Raw genomic sequence first — 20592 nt, 5'->3', positions numbered from 1 at the left:
TTAGATTAAGTTGGTAGAGGAATTTCCCTTTGATGATAGACTTATGTTTTTAGCGCGTGTAGCGACAAACATAAAAGGGTGGGAAGATATTTATGGTAGACTAATGGGCTGTTGCGACAGATTTATGCGACAGCTTTCTCTCGTTACAGATATTTTTGGTATACTTTGTTTGTTTTTTGAAATAGTTTTCGTAGTGTTGTGGTAGGCTTCTTGTCCGTGGTAGATTTAGTAAGCAAGATTGACAGCTGTAAAGTCTTACCAGAATAACACGAATTTGTTTGAGCTGACAAAGACAGTCTAGCGTTGCGATAGACTTATTGGAGGAAGATCTAAACAGGTTTGCTGTTCTTCCGATTAATGGTGTTCATGTAATAAAGTTTGTAGCAGATTCATCAATCGTGTTCTGTTTGTCGGCCGGAGCAAACGTCTTTTTCCTACTCAGTTTCGGAAATCTTTCCTCTGGGTTCATCCATGGAAGAGCAAGATATCGTTTTGGAAATCTATATAACTCACTTTTTATAGGTTTTTAATTTAGAAATCAGATGTTGAGACGAAAATCTATAATAGTTGAGTAAAAACCCTACAAGTGAAACCAAAAAAATAGACATAAGTCGTGAAAAAATAAAGTGAGGCAGGGAAAATTAGGGTTTTCAGTCGTATGTTAGAGGTAGAAGACGAGGATATTCTGGTAATTTCGGGTTCATTAAACCTAAAATCGAACGTGTACGTACTTATAAACGTGTACGTACATATGAACGCATACGTACATAATGTTCTTGAGATTAGTGTACGTACATAACGTTCTTTTGCTTAGTGCCCATAAATCCGTTTTAATGAACGATATTATTGTAATTTTGTAGTTATCTTCAACATATCTTCTTCTGCAACCCTAGCTAATATTGTCGTTGTTGTTCACCGGAAATGGAACAAGTAAGAGATGTTACTAGAAAAAGTAAGAGATGTTACTATAACAACCTATGTAATTCGTAATTGTTTATTTATTTATTATATTTCCGAGAGGTAATGAATAATAACCACACAAAATTACATTTTAACTATAGAGGGTAATATTTAGATAACATAAATATATAATACTCAGTTCAACTAGGTACAACAACTAAATATATATTTAGATTTACATTTATATTTAAAATATGAAAATGATAATTGAGGTTTATAAGAATTTCTTTACATATTGAACTATTAAATAACCATGTTTAATCAACAATACAAGAAATTATCACTTTCTAATATATACTAACGTTTTCACATAAAACACTCTTTAAAGTATAAGGAAGACTTAGTAAGTGATCACCTCAAATGAAGCAAAAGAGGTGAAACCCAACCTTTTATGAACATTGTGTTATGAAAACCTTGTATATGCTAATTAATACTGATAAATCTTGTGGTCAACTGCTAATTAATAATTTATATTATAGTCCAACTGGAAATACGAAAAAATGCAAAAGTTCAACTATGAATATGAGAGTACAACTGGACAACTATGTATAATTATGTGTATACCAAATAATTTTTTACTAATATCTTGTTGTCTTTGGTTCATTTTACCACACGTGTGATGATTTTAAATGAATATCCGCCGCCAAAAAATCTATTTTTTTCGTTTTCACATGATCCATATTTAAACTTATTTTAATAGCTCTAATACAGTTGCACCAAGTAGTTCAAGTTATACTGAAATTTTCTCAATTGTACCTAAGTGATCTAGTTGTACATAAAACCTCACATTCACCCTAAAATTCTATTAACTACAACCAAACAAATCTCTGTCCTTCGTCTTTGTTGCAGCTCTTTTATCTTCTGCAAAGGCTCCATCTTCTACTCCTTATAGCTTCTAAGTAGATATTATTTCCTATCTATCACTTCATTAAGCTTACCCACTTCTTTTCTCAAACATCTCTACATCAAATACCTTAAGATGTTATTTTACAATAGTATACAATATATATATATATATATATATATATATATATATATATTTTAATCCAGAATGGGTACAGAAGATGCAGTTAACAACGATAAAAAATGATAAACCAAACGGTTAACAATGGATTGTTATCTAGGTTAAACGTAGACAAAATATCATAGGGTTACATCCAAAAAAATAACCTAACCAATAGTTTCATAAGTTATAAAATCCCAAAATATCAACTCATCTCTAATTAGTCTTAGAATCAGAGTTGGCTTGCAGAAGGTGCAGTTGATGATATGTCTTCAACGTGAGCTTCCTTAGCTTCCTCACTGAGTCGCCTTCTCTTTGCCCTCTTTAGACTGCCAAAATATAAATACAGTCAAGAGTCTCTTCTGAATTGGTTAATTTGAGCTTTGATAATATTAGTAAGGTTTATTGCTCTGCATATATATATATATATAAGTCTTTGAATTTCTGCAATACTTAGCCATTTTCTCTTCTGTTATGCAATGGATATTCCTAGTTTTGCGGCTATGTTTTCTGTTTGTCAAAATCTCTTCTTTAGTCTCAGGTCATATGTTTCTTCTCTTACAAAGAATGCATATTTATTGTTCTCTTGCTTTCTTCACAAGTTTGTGCCTTTTGTCCCCCTAAATAACGACACTTTTGAGTTTTTATCAGTTGAGATGTGTAGTATCGTTTCTTGTGTTTACCATGATTTTACCATTGCCCACAACGTAAATTTAATTTATTTTCAAGAATGATGGATTGAAGGAAGAGAATGATGGGTTTATAAATAATCTCAACACCAGACGGCAACTCATCGCGGATAGCTGCAACTTTCTCTTCGCCTCGGTTCACAACCACCATTTTGGTGCAACCTTTAGCAACCTAGTGCTTGATTACAAGCTTCCCCATCTTTCCAGCACCAATTACTAACATCCTAGCAGATGATGCATGTGAAAAATCTGGAAACTTCATGAGAGCAAGTTCGACTGCAGCAGAGCTAACGGAAACAGCTCCAGCGGCGATATTTGTCTCTGTTCTCACACGCTTCCCAACCGTGATAGCGTGTTTAAATAGCCCACTAATGTTCCTCCCAAATCCATTGACTCCTTGACCTACTTTAATAACTTGTTTAACCTGTGCAAGTATTGACCTTCTCCTAGGACAAGGGAGTCCAAACCAGCTGAGACTTTGAATATATGTTGTGTGACGTCCTTGTTGTACAAGAGAAAACGGTGCTGACAGATCTCCGAAACTGGGATTCAACTTGTCTAGCAAAAAACATAACAAACGTCAGCATTTTGCCATTGAGATTGTAATATAGCGATGAGAACATTTGTAAGAGAAATCATCAGATGGGAGTTGTTGTCACAGGTAATGAAAAGTGCAATCTAATGACCGAGTGAGATTAAAGCATGGTAATAAAAGGGAAAGACCTTAGACATCCACTCAGTAACTTCTTTGACACCACGATGCTGAGAGAGAGCCAAGACATAAATCTCCATTCGGTTGCAGCGACTGAGAACAGCAGCTTCTTCGATATGATTCAAACTGCACAACTCAGCGATAGCTCGTGGCCATTCAGCTTCAGGAATAGCAAGCTTCTCACGCATCTCAACAGGAGCTGTGTGAATACTAAGCCCAATCACCACAATACTGCTTCTTTCCTTTGTGTATCCTGAAAGCAACCATGAAAACAATCGGAGTTCAGTAATCAAATGCAACTAAAAAAAATAGTAAAGCTCAGGGAATGAACGAGATCAGCCTTAGGAGATCAATAATATATCGTAAAGATGATTGCTTTTACATCACTTTACCTTGATCATCTACCTGCAGATCTAGAGGCCAAATTTGCTTTTGACTAGCTATATCTTTCTTGATACCTGAATCACCATCAGTGCCAACAATCTCATGTTGCCAGACTTTTGAAACAGTCAGATCAGGATAAGGTTCAATAATAAAACAATGTATGTCACAATCTGTCAACATGAAAAACTGCCAACAAGACTCTCTTGCCAGTGATAAACCAAGAGAGACAAGTTTCTGTATCCATACCACCGGAGACACAAGCATCACCTGGAGAAGATTGAAAACCACAAACATTCCTCAAAGAAACTGTTCCTACTTCTATCTTAAAGAAAGGCAAAGAAATACTAACCAGGATAACTTTGTTCATCTTGCAACAATTGAGGAAACTCACCAACGAATACAGGCTTCAATTGATCTGTATCATCTCCTCTTTCAGCATTGTTTACAGGAGAAACTCTTAACGACCATGAACAGATAAAATCAATACGCCAAATCGAAGGAACAAAAAAAAAAGTAGAAATGTAAGCAACGAAGGTGTACTCTCAAATTCATCTGATATTAGCGTTCTGAACTCAGCTAGTCGTGATAGTAGATACTTGGCTTGAGCAAGCTTCACATCAGCCAATTCCGGGTCCCTAGAAAGAAGTAAAACATGAGATGAAAGTTGAAACATGAGTGTAAAAAAAGATCATCTTTAATGTGGTGACAAGTTTTTGTACCAGTAAAGATGTGTATTTGCCACAATAACAATGTGCTCAAATGGCTTATTGATTCTGAAAGCAGCCATTATTCCAACACAATCGCGTTTTAGTCTCACTAGTGGATCATTAAGGTCACGACTGTCTTTTCGAGAATCTTTTGTTTGGGGCAGATTTGTGGAAACATGTGAAGAGAACAATAGATAAAAGTTGGTAATGATGTTGAGATATAAAAGAAATAGCACAAAAGGACAATTTTACCTTTCGCTTTGTCATCACCTTTTCTTTCGTTGGATGTCTCAATCTTCTGTTTGCTGCAGGTAACACTATCTGCCTTTATTGAGTCCACAAGATCATTATATTCGATCCGTTCCTTGGTGATCAACTCTACACTAAATCAAAAGAAGAGTGTGTTGTTTCAATCAGATTAATGTTTCTGCGTCAAGTTTAAAAGTCTTATCACGCCTAATGTTTTAATCATACCAGTTTGGCTTGTAGAAGATTGCACAACCATCACGCTTCCTCTGTCCTGTTCTCTGAATATAAATCCCAGAATAGCCCAGAGACTCCATGTTTTTCTGTAAAAGCTATCGTACTCATCTACTTCCTGCAAAAGTTGTAACAATATAACTAAACAAGTGGAGACACCATTTGATACACACAATTCATAGGCACTATGAACAAACAACACTAACATTTATGAACATCTAAAATTTTCTAGTGGATTGAATAAGAGAGAAGGAGGAGTTCTGTCTCATTAGAAAAGGATACCTCAATTCTAACCAAACAAAAAAATAAAGAAGAAGAAGATTTACAAGAACAAACCTGCAGACAAAAGAAATCAGCCTCAAGATTTTTGAGTACGCTGTAAATTGCATGTGAACGAGCTTTCCATCTGCAACAAAAGAAAAGGAAGACCAAGTCACATTTACAGCATATGTCATAACCTTTTAAGAAGCACCTTTCTCTAAGCTTTTAACAAAGATAATTTATGGCTAAATCCAAAGTTCATATTGGTCAATGAATAATCAATGTGACAACACCATACACAATAATCCATGCTTATAACTAAGTTCAAGCACATTCATAGAATCCATTGTTTGTTTTTCTGAAGCAGATCTTGACTTGGAAGTTTATATACTCCAGACCATTAATTACAACACAAAGAACTCTTGACTAGTATAAGAAACTTTGATCTTGAAAACTGAGAAATGTAGAGAATAATTACTTGAGACAGGCAGGTGGAGAGTGTGGGAGAAGGGCGCTCTTCATATAAACCTACAAGAAATATGAAGCTCACATATATCAGGAAACATATCTAAAGCAAAGAGCTAAAAGAACTGCTTTTATCTCTAAATCAATCACAGAAAACACAATCCAACGACGCTGTTAGATGTGAGACCGATTAAAACTTACAAATCCCTATTGAACAGTTCAAGAACAGAGACGAATCTTGGCCGGAACGGGAATCTGAAAAAGCTTGATGTCTCTTACAACCACCTCACCGGACTTATCCCCATGGATTTATGCAGAGGCGAGAAGCTAGAGATGTTGATACTCTTTAACAACTTCTTCTTTGGTCCAATCCCAGAAGAGCTTGGTAAATGCAAGTCCTTAAACAAAATCAGAATCGTCAAGAATCTTCTCAACGGAACTGTACCAGCGGGGCTTTTCAATCTACCGCTAGTTACGATTATCGAACTCACCGATAATTTCTTCTCCAGTGAACTCACCGATTCTCGAACTCACCGATAATATCTTCTCCGATAACTCAGACAAAATAAAAACTAGATCTAAAACTTTGTTCTTGAGAGAGAGAGTGAATCAAATCAGAAGGAATCAATATGATGTTTTTTGTCCACCCAAATTTAAGAGAATCCAAAAAAACACGAATCGATCATTCAAGTTTTTTGTGTTTTTTTCTCTTTAAAATCAAAGACAATTTAAATGTAAGAGCATATCCAAGATCTCAAGATCAAAAGCATAAAATCTCAAGTTTTTTTTTCAACCAAATTTAATTATAAATGGCATAAACCGTAATAAAACACACAATCCTGGTTTAGAAGTAATAATCAAACTTTTATGTGTTATTCTAGTAAGTCGAAAATCTCAACGTGTTAGTCTAGTAATAAACCTACTTTTATGTAATATTCTAGGTAATTTCCCTAATAATAATCTAGAAAATTATATTTTTAATGGTTTTTCTTTGTAGCTACGAAGATTGAAGAAGAAGAGGAGAGATGATGGGGTGGAGTGGAGTTGTCCTATTTGTGTCTTCTTGCCTAATGCCTATGTGTTCTCAAATTTTTATGAATTTATTTATGTGGTTTACTTGTCATTCTGTTATTTCAAGTTTTTGGATGATGTTTTTATCGATGAGAGTGATGTCTCAAGACACGCTTCGCTTCTTCTCTTATTCAACGGTTTTGTTCTTCCTCTTAACAGTTCTTCTTTCGCTCTCTGTGCTAACGTATTCATTTAAGTCTTAATTATGAGCTCCTCTGGTGCACTAGGCTGGACATGCGATTTCCATTGGTTTTGATCATCCTTTTAACACATCTTTTACGTCTTCTTCTTTTATAGTTTTGTTTCTTTCCCTTTCTTCCCCTCTTATTCTTAATATTTTGGATATAATCTAATATAATATCTTCTATATGTAATATGTCTGATGATGATGCAGGTCGTAGTTGAGGTAGTGTGGGATTGCTCTGTTAAACTCTTATGATTCTGGTATCTTCTGTTACATCTTCTAGGTATGATTTGTTCTCCTGTGTTTTTTTTTTTTTTTTGTCCTTCTTTATACTTCTCATGTGTTTAACTTGTTTGTGTATTCAATGTCTTCCCTTTCATCTCATCGGAGATTTGGGTGTGGTGGATTCGTGTTTTCCCCGACAACGGTGTTGTGCAGTTGTGTAGTTTGGCTTCAATTATCAATTTTACAGGTAATCATTATACATTTATCAATTTTTACCAAGTAATGATTTTTTTCCCTTAGTAGCATTACTTAAAGAAGTAGTAGAATCAATGTCATCAGAGAACCTCTGTGTGAACATGTGATGATATTCGTTTCTGTATATTCAATATTCCCCTAATATGATCTCTTTGTTTCAGGTTAGTGTGGCGGTTTATGCAGCATTTGACTGATGTTAAAACCTGCAGATCTAGGTAAAACAAGGCCTAAAGAAATTGATAAGCTCTGGTGACAACCTTCAATGTAGAGATAGGAATCACAGAAGCCATTCTGACTGCTGCTTTGAGTGTCAAGGAGGTTTGTGTTCTTCTTTGATTAATTATGTCACAGAAAGTTAATTAACGAGTTTTACGTTTAATTGGGTGTCACTAATAGGTATCTGGAAAGGCGATTTAAATGGTAGGACGTGGACAGCAATGATGGAAGCAATGATTGAAGTGATGACACCAGGTATTTTCTCTGTTCCTTTCTTCCATTCCACTAAACAAACAAAGCATTTCATAAACTCGATTTCATGACATTAATCATGTGAAAATTAGGGATGACCTAAAAGAAAAATAGAATTAAAATGGGAAAAATGTTATTTAAACCATGATCAACTTTCAAATTTTGGCCATTTAAACCATGAACTTTGTTATAGGCCATTTAAAACATCAATTTTTGTTGATTAGTTTTTTTAAACATGATGTTTTGGTTTAAACTGTAGTATTATTATATTGGTTTGGTTTAGTTAAATTGATTAGACACATGACACTTCAAACGGTCATAAAATAAATAAAATTGTGGACGTTAAAACATGATTTAAATCATTCGAATGTAGGAATTTGGCTAATGGGCCGGCCAGTTGTGGCCCAATGGTTGACAAAAAAAAAACATGACTTAAATCCAGAAAAGTATCATTTTCAGTTACGGAAGAGTTTCAATTCGAGTTTCGACCGTTTGGGTCTCTAATAAAACCCAGAAATCTCTAAAATCACCACCACCGACCTTTGAGAAATCTCTTTAAATTCGAGCCGTTTGAGATGCGACAACGGTCCAATTTTGTTTTCTATCTTATGATTTTTTCTAATCTCCCGTGAAAGGCGACAACGGTCCGATTTTGATGGATGATGATGAATGATTCTGCAGATTGATGCTTGCTTGCGATCGCTGATCCTATTAGATAAGTTAAGCCATTTCTGAAGGAAGTTGTTGATGCCATGAGTCATGTTATTTGGTCCCTTTCATTTCTCACTCTTCACCATCGTTGTTTGTTGCTTGTTAACAATAGATTGAAAAATCTTGGAATGGGTCTAACTTCCTTTTATCTTTGTGTTTTAGGATTATCATGTTCTTTGGTTTGGCAAGATCTCTCGTCCAAAGCCTGGGGTCCTGCAACTTTTGCTTTTTTCAGGCTGGTAACGTTTTGTATTTACTTGGTCAGATTCGGGACAATTTGAAAACTATACTAAATTTGAAAAGAAATTTGAAAATTACACTTAATCTTACAGTTATTTGAAAACTACACATTTTGAAATAAAAATGGACAGAAATACCCTTATTATTAAATAATGTCAACAATTAAATAAAATAATAAAAACTTAACTTATATTTAAAAATAAATCAACTTTAAAAATAAATTAATTTTTAAAATTGTTAAATTCGGAATTAATTATTTAATAATTTAAAATTACTTATTGTATTTTAAATAATGATTACATGAATAAATTTTTGATCCTAAAATTTTGATCAAAGAAAAAGAATTTAATTCTTTTTGTTGATATTATTTAGATTTAAATTTATTTAAAAATAAATAATTCAAGATTATACAATTTATAATATATATATATATATATATATATATCAATGTTTTAGGTTGATTTAGGTTGATTTATTTATAATGTCGACTTTTTGAACAATCGTTTTGTTTTTATATTTCTGTTGACTTAATTATCTTTGTCATCGACTTATATTAGAACAGTTGACTTATGTTATGTCTAGTGGATTTATAACATAGTCGGTTTTTTCAACTGTTGACTTATTTTTTTTGTTCATCGATTTATATTTGTTTTCTGTTGATTTGTTTATTTATTATTGACTTATTATATTCTACATTAATTTATTAATAAGGGCGATATTTTGAATGATTGACTTAAGTTTAATTTTTGTCGACTTATTTGTTTTTCCATCGATTTATTTTAAAATTGTCGACTTTTTTTTTGTTTGATTGTTTTTTTACAAAGTCGACTTTTGATGATGTTGACTTATTTGTTTTGTTGTTGACTTATATTTCTTTCCCGTTGATTTGTTTGGTCTTAGTAGGCTTATTTCATTTTAAGTTGACTTATTAATATGATTGACTTTTTTAACTGTCGACTTATATTTTATTTTTGCTGATTTATGTTTTTTCTTTGTTGACTTATATTAAAAATTCGATTCATTCTTTTATTAATTGATTTGTTACAAAGTCGATTTTTTTGAACTGTTGATTTATTTTCTAAAAGCTCACAATTTTAAATTATTTTATTAAAGTTAACAATTTTCAAAATGAATTAAAAAATATAACTATTTTTCAATTTTTTTATTAAATGAAAACTAATATTATCTAAAACATTTACTAAACATAAATGGAAAAAAAAGAAAAATTCTAATTAATTTAATTTTAATTTTTATATAATAAATTTTAAAATTAAATTACTAAATAATACGAGATCTTTAATCACGATAGAGTAACAGATTATTGGATCTTTAATCACTAAACAATGTTTTACAAGATTTTACCCGAATATCTAGTTTAGACAATGTTAGTAAAAATAAAATTTTCAAATGAATTAATTTAATTTTATAGTATTTAGTTTTAATTAATTTATAATTGAGGACAAAATAGTCATTTAGTTCAATACATAAGGTACATTTCAAAGACTTAAAAAATTTAATATAGATTTCAAATTTCCTATTAAGTTTAAGGTATCAGTGAAAAACTCAGCAGCGCCACTCTCAACTATCCTACCTACGATAAGGAGCTATACACATTGGTCCGTGCCATGGAGACTTGGCAGCACTACCTTTTGGCCCGGGAGTTTGTGATTCACACGGACCACGAGACCTTGAAGCATTTGTGAAGTCAGACCAACCTTAAAAGGAGGTACGCTAAATGGCTGGAGTTCATTGAGTCTTTTTCCTACGTGATCAAATATAAGAAATTCAAGGAGAATATCGTTGCCGACGCATTGTCATGAAGACACCCCCTGATCACCACCATGGACGCCAAAGTGTTGGGGTTCGAAAGCATTTAGGAAACGTACACCAACGACGCCGAGTTTGGAGATTGTTTCAAGAATCACGGCAAAGACACGTTCACCGAGTTCTACGTGTACGATGGATATCTGTTCCGGGGCCGACGTCTATGCATCCCAACTGGTTTGATCCGCAACTTGTTAGTCTAAGAAGCGCAAAATGGGGGACTGACCGGACATTTTGGTATAACAAAGACTTTGGCCGTGCTCCAAGAACACTTCTTTTGGCCAAAGATGCAAAATATGGTCGAGAAGCATTGTGAACAATGCGTGGTGTGTCGAGCGTCCAAGTCAATTACCCACCCGCACGGCCTATACACACCACTACCGGTGTCGACAAGACCTTGGATCGACCTGTCTATGGATTTTGTCCTCGGGTTGCCCCCTATAAACTAGAAGGACAGTTTGATGGTTGTGGTTGATTGGTTCTCAAAGAAGGCGCATTTCATTCCATGTCACGAGCCACGATGCGGTGCAATTGGCCGACATATTCTTTATTCAAGTGGTCCGACTCCATGGTTTACCGCGGACCATTATATCTGATCGTGATTCGAAATTCCTTTGACATTTCTGGCGGACCTTATGGAAGAAACTTGGAACCAAACTGCTGTACTCCACCGCCGCACACAACCGCAAACTGACGGACAGACCGACGTCGTAAACCGATCCATTAGAGCTTTACTTCGAACGGCGATCGCAAGCAACAAAGGGACATGGATAGAATGCGTCCCACTCATCGAGTTCGCATCAGTATTCAAGAAAGCGCTAGGCGCTATTCGGGCGGTAGATTAGCGCCTAGCGCCTAGACGGTTTAGGCGGGATTAATCGTTGAATAAGCGGTAGTAGGCGTTAGGGGATATATCATTATTTTTACCAAATACGAGGTTATATATTAATAAAGTTACGCATTTACGTTGAAAGTTGAAGTAGTGTAGTGGTTTAAAGAGTTTTAAATCGTGTTCAGACCAGGGATCGAAGCTAGATGAGGGAAAAATCTTTTAGAGATTTTTAACAGAAGTACCACAATCAATTCAGTTTCTTTTAAAGAATGCCACATTCGATTGAACCTTTTCCCGGCTACTACAAAACCAAAGTTAAATGACTAAAGTAACCTTAAATAAAGCAACCAAAGCTTTCTTTTATTCGTAGTAAAAACCAAACTCTGACACATAATTTTATATCGTTTTAATTATTTTAATATCAACATAAGGATAAAAAGGAGTGAAAATTTTTTTAAAAAAACATGAATAAAAATCTAAATTGGCTCACCCTTTCGTCTTCTTCCACCTTCCTTTATCGTTATCTTTTTCACAACTATCAGATCGATTTTAAAATATAATGTGTTTTTTCTTTGAGAATGCAATGAACAATAAATATATTATATTATTATAATTGTTGTCATCTATTTACAGTGTGCACAACTTTTCATTGTAGTTGTAGACAAGTTTTAGTCGTAGTTGTCCTCCATAAAATATGAATCATTTTCATTTTTATATGCAGTAGACAATAATATTAGTTTTCCTCTACACAAATGTGGACGAGTTTTGATTTTAAGTTGTCCATCATAGGGCTTAGGTTGTTCACAGTTATATGCAGTAGACAATAAAAATGAAAATTATCCTCTCGTAAATTTATTACTAGAATGTGGACAAGTTTTCATACATATGTTGACCATTATTTAGGTTAATCACCATGTCTCTTACCAAAAGAAAAAATGCATAATCTTCTCAGCATTGATGCGCAGTGGACAAGTTATTGCAACTTATTGTTGTCCACCTATAACATAATATACGATGGACAATTACAAAAACTTAGGTGATGTACTTTTTAAATCACAAGAATGCTTTCTTCGTTTTGTTCTCTTTATTTGTTTTATCTTCTATCATTTGTCTATTAATTTTTAATTCCTTGTTTTTTTCTAGGATTGCTACGACACATTTTTTGTCCTAAGAGATCTTCTCTTTCTTCATATTAAATGCCAACTGGTATAATGTCTAATCATATTGGTACAGTGAAAACTGAAAAGTACTGTCATAAAAAGACAACATGCCTATATATATATCTCACCCCTCTTATTTGAAAGATAAAATTGTCATCTTATCTCTCTCTTAAATCTCAAATATGGTATTTCTTAAAAGAAAATAAAAATGTGGTATTTGGGAAAACTTTTTTAGCCAATGTGGTAGAATAAACAAAATTCCCAATCTTTTATTTTTCACTTAAATGAGAAGGACAAATTGGTCATTTCATTGTGTTCATCTTCTTCCTAAAAAAACCCTATCGGCCGCCATGATTCCTGCATTTTTTTTCTTCTCATTTTTTCGTTTTTTGCCTCTGTTTTCATCATTTCTCACAGATCTTAACTAAAATAGCACAAGTTTACTTTATGTAATACCATTCAAAAAATTAAGTTTTAGAAAGAAAAAAGAATTGGCCGATTTGTTTGGCCGATTACCACCAACTCGCGGCGGTGAACCACCGCCCAACGTCTACTCGCCGCCTCAACGGCCACCGACGCCGATTTCGTGAACACTGGTTCGCATACAATCAAGCCATTCACTCGGCCACCAAGAAGTCGCCATTCGAGGTCGCTTACGGATTTAAACCTCTTACTCCGATGGATCTACTACCGTTACCACCGGACGAGGTCGAGAGTCAAGATGGAGCCGCAAGAGCCGAATTGGTCAAGAAGCTTCATGAGGAAGTTCGAACAAACATCGAGAGGAGGACCGAACAATATGCACGTTTCCTCAACCGCGGACACAAACCTATGCTTTTCAAACCGGGAGATTGGGTTTGGCTGCACCTAAGGCCGGAGCGGTGTGCACAGAAGAGGAAGGACAAGCTTAGCCCGCGTGGCGACAGACCTTTCCGAGTCATAGAGAAGATCAACGACAACGCCTACCGCCTTGAACTGCCAGGTGAGTACAACACTTCTACATCATTCAACGTTACTGATCTTGTTTCGTTTGATGCAAGTGACGACGAAGAAGTTTTGAGGACAAAACCTTCTCAAGGGGGAGAGAATGATGTGAGCACGGGACCGGACACGCAGCCAGGAATGCTCGTACCGGACCAGGACGCCCAGGACGCTGCCGAGACACTTGCATTACCCGCAGGACAACATCAGGCCAATGCACCAAGGATCACTCCGGGAGCTACTATGCGATCAAAAAGCTCGTCTAAGGCCGCAAGATAGAAGATCAATCGGCTCGTGCAAGCCTTTGTTCGAGAAGATCAAGAGAACAACCCGGCCAGGGCGATCCAAGTGGAGACAGATCGCACGGCCTTCATCCTTACCCAAGGATGAAGGCGACCAAGTCGTTAGGATCATGACCGTACTATTTTTCCTTACTCCGGGTTTGTCCCACGAGGTTTACCGGAGAAAGTTTTAATGAGGCGACAAGTCCTAATGCAAACCTTTGCGCTTTGAAGCTGATGATGTGGTTCCCGCATCAAAGCCTAAGGACGTGTTATCTTTTTGTTTAAGCGTTGCGTTTTGAACTTTGTCTAGAACTTTCTTTTGTAACATTAGAGTAGTGTGACGTGTGTGGTCCTGTTTAAACCACTTAGAGGGCGACGTGTTCTCCATCAAAGGAAACACGTCAAGGGCAAACGTGTGCGGACCATAGCGAGTCCGCATGTCCCTGGTTCCCTCTAAACCCTCACACTATTTAAACCTCTTTTCCATTGTAAAACACAGACTTGTATGAAATTATTTTCCCAAAGAGTGAATCTTTGTTTCTTGTCTCACTTCTCTCTTTAGCCATAGTCTGGGACTAACTATTGAGAAACCCTAGTAGATTCTCGAACCGGGTTCGTAATCTTCTAGTCCGGTCGTATCACGAGTAGAGCCAACACTCATGTGTCGTCACTCGATCCACCCTCGCTTCCATTTCTCCTAGCAAAACCATCACTTGGTTCGCTAGCCACTTCCTATTCCCGACGGTCGTTCCGAACCGCTACCGCATCGGACCGTCCGTACGCCCGAAGTCGTGACCATAATTCCATCTCGCGTTCCACTCGTTTGTTCATCACCAAAACTCGTATCCATCGTTCGTTTTCCCTCCTCAATCGTTCACCATCGTTTGGCCCGAGGAAAGTTGGCCATAACCTGACCGTTCTGAAGAACCAATTTTCAGTCCGTACCGCGAGGCGACCGGTGCTCACATCACAGTTGCTTTCAATAAAACACAAGTTTTTCATCACGACTCACCCTACAACAATAACAGTTGCATTGTCTCAACTTCAATCGCTCTCCTCGACCACGCGAGGTAGGGTAGAATAGCCCCCGGGCACCCCACGCAAATTAAGCATAATCTCGCTACTCAACTCAAAATCACCTCATTTTCTATTCATACTTCATTAATCAACATAACACAATCTGGTCAAAGCGAATGAATGCCGCATAGTCCATTCTCGAAATTTGCCAACTATAAACTTCCCATCCGTTTTTCTTCCTGCATTCAAACAAACAGACAAAGAAGCTTTCTCCAATTATAATAAGAAAGGAGAATTCTACGAATGCGAGATAAATTAAGGAAAAGGATTTAAAATCCTTCCGAGGAAAGTTAGGTCAAGTCTGTGGATTAAAAACCTCCCGGGCAAAACAAACCAAATTCTTAAAAGCAAAGAAAAAAAAACAAAACGATAAACAGGATCAGTTGTCTTCCTCTTCCCTTCCGGCTGCTAAGTCCGCCTCCCCGCTTGCGTTACTCCCATGCTCATTCAGACCTCGTGGGACTCCAGTCCCAGCATCCACTTCCATCGGCGCAACCGAGACCTGCGGAAGGTCAAGTTTCCCCACTTGAGAAATCCAAGACCTCAATAGAATCGGATCAAACTGTGAGAGCTGCCTTCTTAGCTCCGAGGATCTTCAGCTCTTCTTCGACCGAAGTTTTCCCTTCGCTGATCTGCCTGATCAACAGAAGATTGGATTCAATCTCCGCAAGGTCGCCCTCCACCTCCGACTTCTCCTTCTTCTTCTCCCACTTACTCTTGATGGAGTCGAGGATTACCCAGTAGTCGTGCGACAATCGATCTTTGACGTTGTGAAATGCTTTGCGGGTGGCCTCAGCATGCTGCTTTTCCGCATCCGCGGCCTTGTCTTTCAGCCATTTGTTCTCTTTCAGCTGCAGATCCCAGTCCGTGGAAGCCTTCGATTGAGCAGTCTTGGACAACGTTAGCTCCTTCTCAAGGTCAATAAGCCTTTCTTGTCCGGCTTTCAGGGCAGCTACTTCTTGCTCAAGGAGGGTTACCTTGTCATTCGCAGCCGTCTGTCTTTCCTGCACAGCCTTCAGCGCCGTCGTCAGCTCATGGATCACCCTCTGTGTGTTGTGCAGCTCGGCGGCCTGGGAACTTCTTTTATTCACCTTTCATAAAGAGCGACCAACTTGTTCTGACTGGCGATGGACTGCGAATGACGATCACCAAAAACCAAAAAGAAAAACAACAAAATGAACATCAACTAAAGGAACTATTCCTCCAGTTGAACTGAAAATATACTAACTAAGTCCGAAGTTGCAAATTCTTACCATGAAAATATACTAACCAAGAACTGAAGATTCCCTCTATGTAGGCTTCGCGTTCCGCAAGGTCCTTGACCAGCGGGACCTGACACCGGGCAGTCTTCAGATGCCGGAACAGAGTCAACATCTCGAGGTGATCTTCCACGGTTGGCGAGTCACATGAAACTTCCCGTGAAACGGTCGGTTGGAATACCCGTTTCTGGAAGGGGCTTGGTCCTTGACGGGTGGGTTGGGTCATTGCTCGGCTGGACGACTATCGCGGCGCTGGTCCCCTCGGCTTCCGCGACTCCTTTTCTCATTGGGACGAGCCTGCTTTTGCGGAGGCGGCGGCTCGCTGTGCGTGGAATGAGAGCTCACGAGCATTATTTCCCAGCCTTGAGTGGAGGGCATGACAGGGGCCACATGCGCCTGATCAACTTCCTCGCTTTGTCCAGAGACTGGCACCGCCCGAAGAGGGGCTTGAACAGCCCGAAGAGCGGAAGTCAGAGCAGCATCGACATCACCAGCTTGCACGCGACGCGAGGATGGGGTCTGCTCACGGAGTTCACGAAGCGTTGGTTTTCTCACCATGGCGAACAAGGGGGTAGAGGTAGATGAGGAGCTGGTTTGATGACGTCGGGCTGGGTCGACTGTCAATAATAGCATGACAAGTTACTTAAAGGTTAACGAAACAAGGATTTGTCTTCTTTAAAAAAAAAACAGCAAGCAACAAAAAAAAGGTCATGAATGCTACCTGCGTGGGCAACCGAGTGTTCGGCGTGCTCACTATGGGGTGACGCAGGCGGACTCTGAACCTCGGGTTGCACTGGCAGATCCGGGTTTTGAATCGGAGCAGGGACGATTGGTACTAGTGGAATGTTGAGAGCCATAGTTATGCTAACTCGCGAGAAGGTGTTCCACCGGACCTAACCGTTTCTCAGCCTTGCCGCCAAATTCTCAACAGCGGGGGTCAAAGGGTGGTCTCCGGAATCTGAAACATTCAAGGCCAAAAGGTTAACTACGAAATTCAATCAAGGAATGCACTTTAACTACAACAAACAAAGATAATAACGGTAAGCTGTGAAGTGTGTCGAGGTCATTCTGACCTACGCATACGGCCCACTGGGTCGGAAGTCGGCTAAAATTGAAGTCTCCCACCGAGGCAGCGTTTACCCGGTAGTAAAAATACTTCTCCCTCCATCGATCATCTTTCCCGGGGATCGCTTGGAGGATTTCTCAATCTTGTCGACGGGACATAGAGAAGGTCCCCTGAAATCCCGAGTTGTGTTTAACGTGACACAACCATAGGATGTCGTCCACACCTAGGATAATTCCTCCTCACGTCCTCGGATGTATAGTCCGATTACGTGTCTTACGAAATTCGGACATATCTGGGGGAACGCCATTCGGAGGCGTTGCATGACTTCTAAGAAGATTCGGAGGATGGGGAAAACGAGTCTGCATCTCTCAAAGTATGTCGTGTATGTCCAGCAATAGTCCGGGGGGACGGTCTCCAGAGTGAATGCATCTCCGGGGGAAAGCATCGTCTCTACCTCCGGGGGAACGTCGTGTTTTTGACAAAGGTCAATTAAGTTTTTCTCCATGGTAATCGGGGGAATGTGATTCCCCCAGAGCTCAAGTTGCGCCATCAGAATAGAAATAGAAAGAAGAACTACGGTCGACTGAGTTCGAGTAGAAGCAAAAGGGAAGAAGAAATTCAAACAGTAAAGAAAGGAAAACCCTAGAAGTTGTTTAAAAAGCGAGAAAGAGAAGAAAATATTACCTTCAAGTAGTGGACGAGTGCACGGTTATGACGAGACGTGTAGCTAGTGGCTTATAAGTCATAATTACTTCGGTTTTCGAGATCCCACGAATCTCTCTCTTCTAATATGGACAGTCCAAACCGTTCGTCTCCACCGTTGGATTTCGGGAGAGAGAAGATAATCATCACAAAAATCTCGGAGGCCGAGATCTAGCGTGTTCTCCCTGAGGAGGATTGCAAAACCGAAACGACGAGAGATTCTCCGAATATTTGCCTTTCAACCTTCTCGCTAGGTTAAAAGGCTGGGGGAAATTGTTGGTGTTTGGTTTCGACGAGTTGAAGGCCCTTGGGAAAGCCCATTAAGGAGTGAGTGCCGGAACCGTTATTGGGCCAAACGGGGGCCCAGGAAAAGAATTCGATTAAGATGCTGAGTCAAACCGGAGAGATCGAGGGCGAGATCGTAGGAGGAGATTCAGGAGAAGTTCAAGTTCGTTTAGCTTAAATATTCGAAGTTTGTAGAGGAAAAAGACACATATGTAACTTTCGCAATAAGAGAGATTTAATTAATACAAAATCTAGTTCATCATTCTTCTTTGTTCTTGTCGATTTACACCAAAAGTCTGCCCAAATCTTATTTCTCATTCGAATTCATCTAGTTGTTGTTTCTCATATCAACAGTAACTAAGTGCGGAACTGTGCGGACTCGTCATGCTAAATTATCCGCTTTACCATTCTGAGTTCATGGGACGTAGACCAACGAGAAAGAAGCAAACTCCTCCTTGTCTGCTTGTATGTCCTCCAAATAAGGCAAAAAAGCTGGCCACTCGGCAGGCGAAGACACCATCTTCACTAAGTCAGAGCAGCCGGTGAGAAAGATGACAGATTGATTATCCACCCTAATCATACAGCGCATAGTCCAGACAAGGGCTTCAAACTCGGCATGTAGAGGGGAAACACTACGTCGAAGGTTGGCTGCTACCATAGTAGGGGCGTCACCCCAGGGCGACGTACAAAACCATCCTCTACCCGCATAGCAATCCGTTTCTTTCCAAGAACCATCCACAAAACAAAGGTAACTTGAGAAAGACCTAGGAACCCCTAATCCCCCACTTCCGCCAAGAACACCTGCAACAGGATTTTCTGGTACTAATACCATATCCTCTGTCTGAGCCAGAGTCCATGCTTTTGCCTCATCCTCCGCTATCCGCAAGATTGCAAGAGGATTCGAATCAAGATTACTGAAAAGTTTATCATTGCGAGATTTCCAAATATACCGTAGAATCCAGGGAAAAACTTCATGTATCAGAACAGTTGTAAACCGCAAAAAGAGAAAATCCATATTCGTGTAAACTGGTCCCAAAGGAAAAGAACCTAGGGCCGTCAGAAACTGCGACAAAGCCCAAACCTGTTTGGCTGGCGGACATTCAAAGAGGGTGTGATTAATCGTCTCCTCCTGAAATCCCCAAAGGCCACACGTGGCATCACCACTTATTCCACGTTTGCAGATTAGCTGTAACTCCGACACAACCCGAAAGCACTTGCCACATAAAATGTCGAAGTTTCGGCGGGCACCGAATTTTCCACACAAACGCCCGGAGAGGGGCAATGTTCGGTCCAAATATTGTCGGTTCAGTGGAGACCGACATATTTGAACGAAGAACGTGATAACCTGATTTTACCAAATACTTACCAGATGTAGTAAAATGCCAACCCAGCAAATCCAGTTTATTCGGTTGGTGCAGAAGTATGGCAAAAATTATAACAACATTAAAAAAAATAATAATAATAAATAAATTATAACAACATCTTCCGGTACAAACGTAGCCGTAAGCTGAGCCATATCCCAAGTATTACAACTCCTGGTAATAAGATTTGAAACTCGAAGCAGAGGATCATAAGACAATCCTGTACTCAATGCTGGTCTCGGGGATTGAGCAGGGATCCATGGGTCAGTCTATACGGAAATGGAAACACCAGATCCTACTCGTTTAATTAGTCCTTTGTTAACCAGAAAGCGAGCAAAAACTATACTCCGCCACCCATAAGACGGCGAGTAAGATTTAATTGGATCCAACGGGTCGGAATGCTGATAGTAACGGCCTTTAAACACCCGTGCAAAAAAGAGAATCTGGAACCGTAATCAGCCGCCAAAGCTGTTTGGCAAGCAGAGCCGTGTTATAGTCATCTATACACCCGAAACCCAGTCCTCCGTCATTTTTGCTACAGCACAGCTTATCCCAGGCGATCCAATGCAGACCCCTCGATTGCCCAAACGAACTGCACCAAAAGTTCGAGATAGCGCTAGTTAACTTCCTCGTGACCGTTTTTGTCAGCCTAAAGCATGACATCACAAAGGTAGGGAACGCCGTAGCTACGGATTTAATCATCACCTCCTTGCCCCTTTTAGATAACAAACGAGCAGGCCAACCACTAGCCCGTGACAGCAGCTTATCCTGAACAAACGAAATTTTTTTCGTCTTAGAGCCACCTAGACTCTCTGGGATCCCTAAATACGAACTCATCCCGCCTAGGTTTGTTATACCCAAAACTCCCTTTAATTCCTCTATGAGTCCACCTTCCACTGTATATCCAAATTGGACAGAGGATTTCTGGAAATTGATTTGCTGACCA

The 20592-nt window shown here is 38.7% G+C and overlaps 2 protein-coding genes across 5 annotated transcripts; both read right to left on the bottom strand.

Annotated features, from left to right (window-relative positions):
- Nucleotides 1-2632: 2632 nt before the first annotated feature.
- On the bottom strand, nt 2633-6439 carry LOC104714939 (carbon catabolite repressor protein 4 homolog 4-like). Of its 4 annotated transcripts, XM_087467636.1 has the most exons (12): nt 6153-6360; nt 5863-6059; nt 5675-5724; nt 5272-5341; nt 4930-5053; nt 4708-4838; nt 4468-4603; nt 4289-4383; nt 4098-4163; nt 3757-3822; nt 3376-3617; nt 2633-3210 (listed from the first exon to the last, which is right to left on the bottom strand). In XM_087467636.1, the coding sequence occupies exons 5-12, from the start codon at nt 5016-5018 to the stop codon at nt 3202-3204; spliced, it is 834 nt and encodes a 277-aa protein (XP_087323762.1). In that variant the 5' UTR covers nt 5019-5053; nt 5272-5341; nt 5675-5724; nt 5863-6059; nt 6153-6360; the 3' UTR covers nt 2633-3201. The 4 variants fall into 4 exon arrangements, 3 of the variants coding, with proteins under 3 accessions (XP_087323762.1, XP_087323763.1, XP_087323761.1); XR_015567203.1 differs by having other exon boundaries at nt 3757-4015; nt 5863-6395; XM_087467637.1 differs by having other exon boundaries at nt 4726-4838; nt 5863-6439.
- A 12261-nt stretch (nt 6440-18700) lies between these two features.
- LOC147937651 (uncharacterized) lies at nt 18701-19300 on the bottom strand. The gene has a single exon (XM_087465204.1). It carries the CDS (start codon nt 19298-19300, stop codon nt 18701-18703), a length of 600 nt encoding a protein of 199 aa, XP_087321330.1.
- Between the last annotated feature and the right edge of the window lie 1292 nt (nt 19301-20592).

This window comes from Camelina sativa, chromosome 9, assembly GCF_030686135.1.
Source record: "Camelina sativa cultivar CO46 ecotype springtype chromosome 9, ASM3068613v1".
Lineage (NCBI taxonomy): Eukaryota > Viridiplantae > Streptophyta > Magnoliopsida > Brassicales > Brassicaceae > Camelina > Camelina sativa.
The sequence above is the reverse complement of the archived record's forward strand: the minus strand, read 5'-3'. Positions and strand labels throughout refer to the sequence as shown.

Excerpts from the sequence above, each read along its gene's own strand:
- LOC147937651 (XM_087465204.1), bottom strand. The coding sequence starts at position 19,300 with ATGGATTTTCTCTTTTTGCGGTTTACAACTGTTCTGATACATGAAGTT.
- LOC104714939 (XM_087467635.1), bottom strand. The coding sequence starts at position 5,718 with ATGAAGAGCGCCCTTCTCCCACACTCTCCACCTGCCTGTCTCAA. Across the intron at positions 5,054-5,271 it reads CTGATTTCTTTTGTCTGCAG|GAAGTAGATGAGTACGATAG; the intron begins GTTTGTTCTTGT and ends CAACTTTTGCAG. Across the intron at positions 4,384-4,467 it reads GCAAATACACATCTTTACTG|GGACCCGGAATTGGCTGATG; the intron begins GTACAAAAACTT and ends ACTTCTTTCTAG.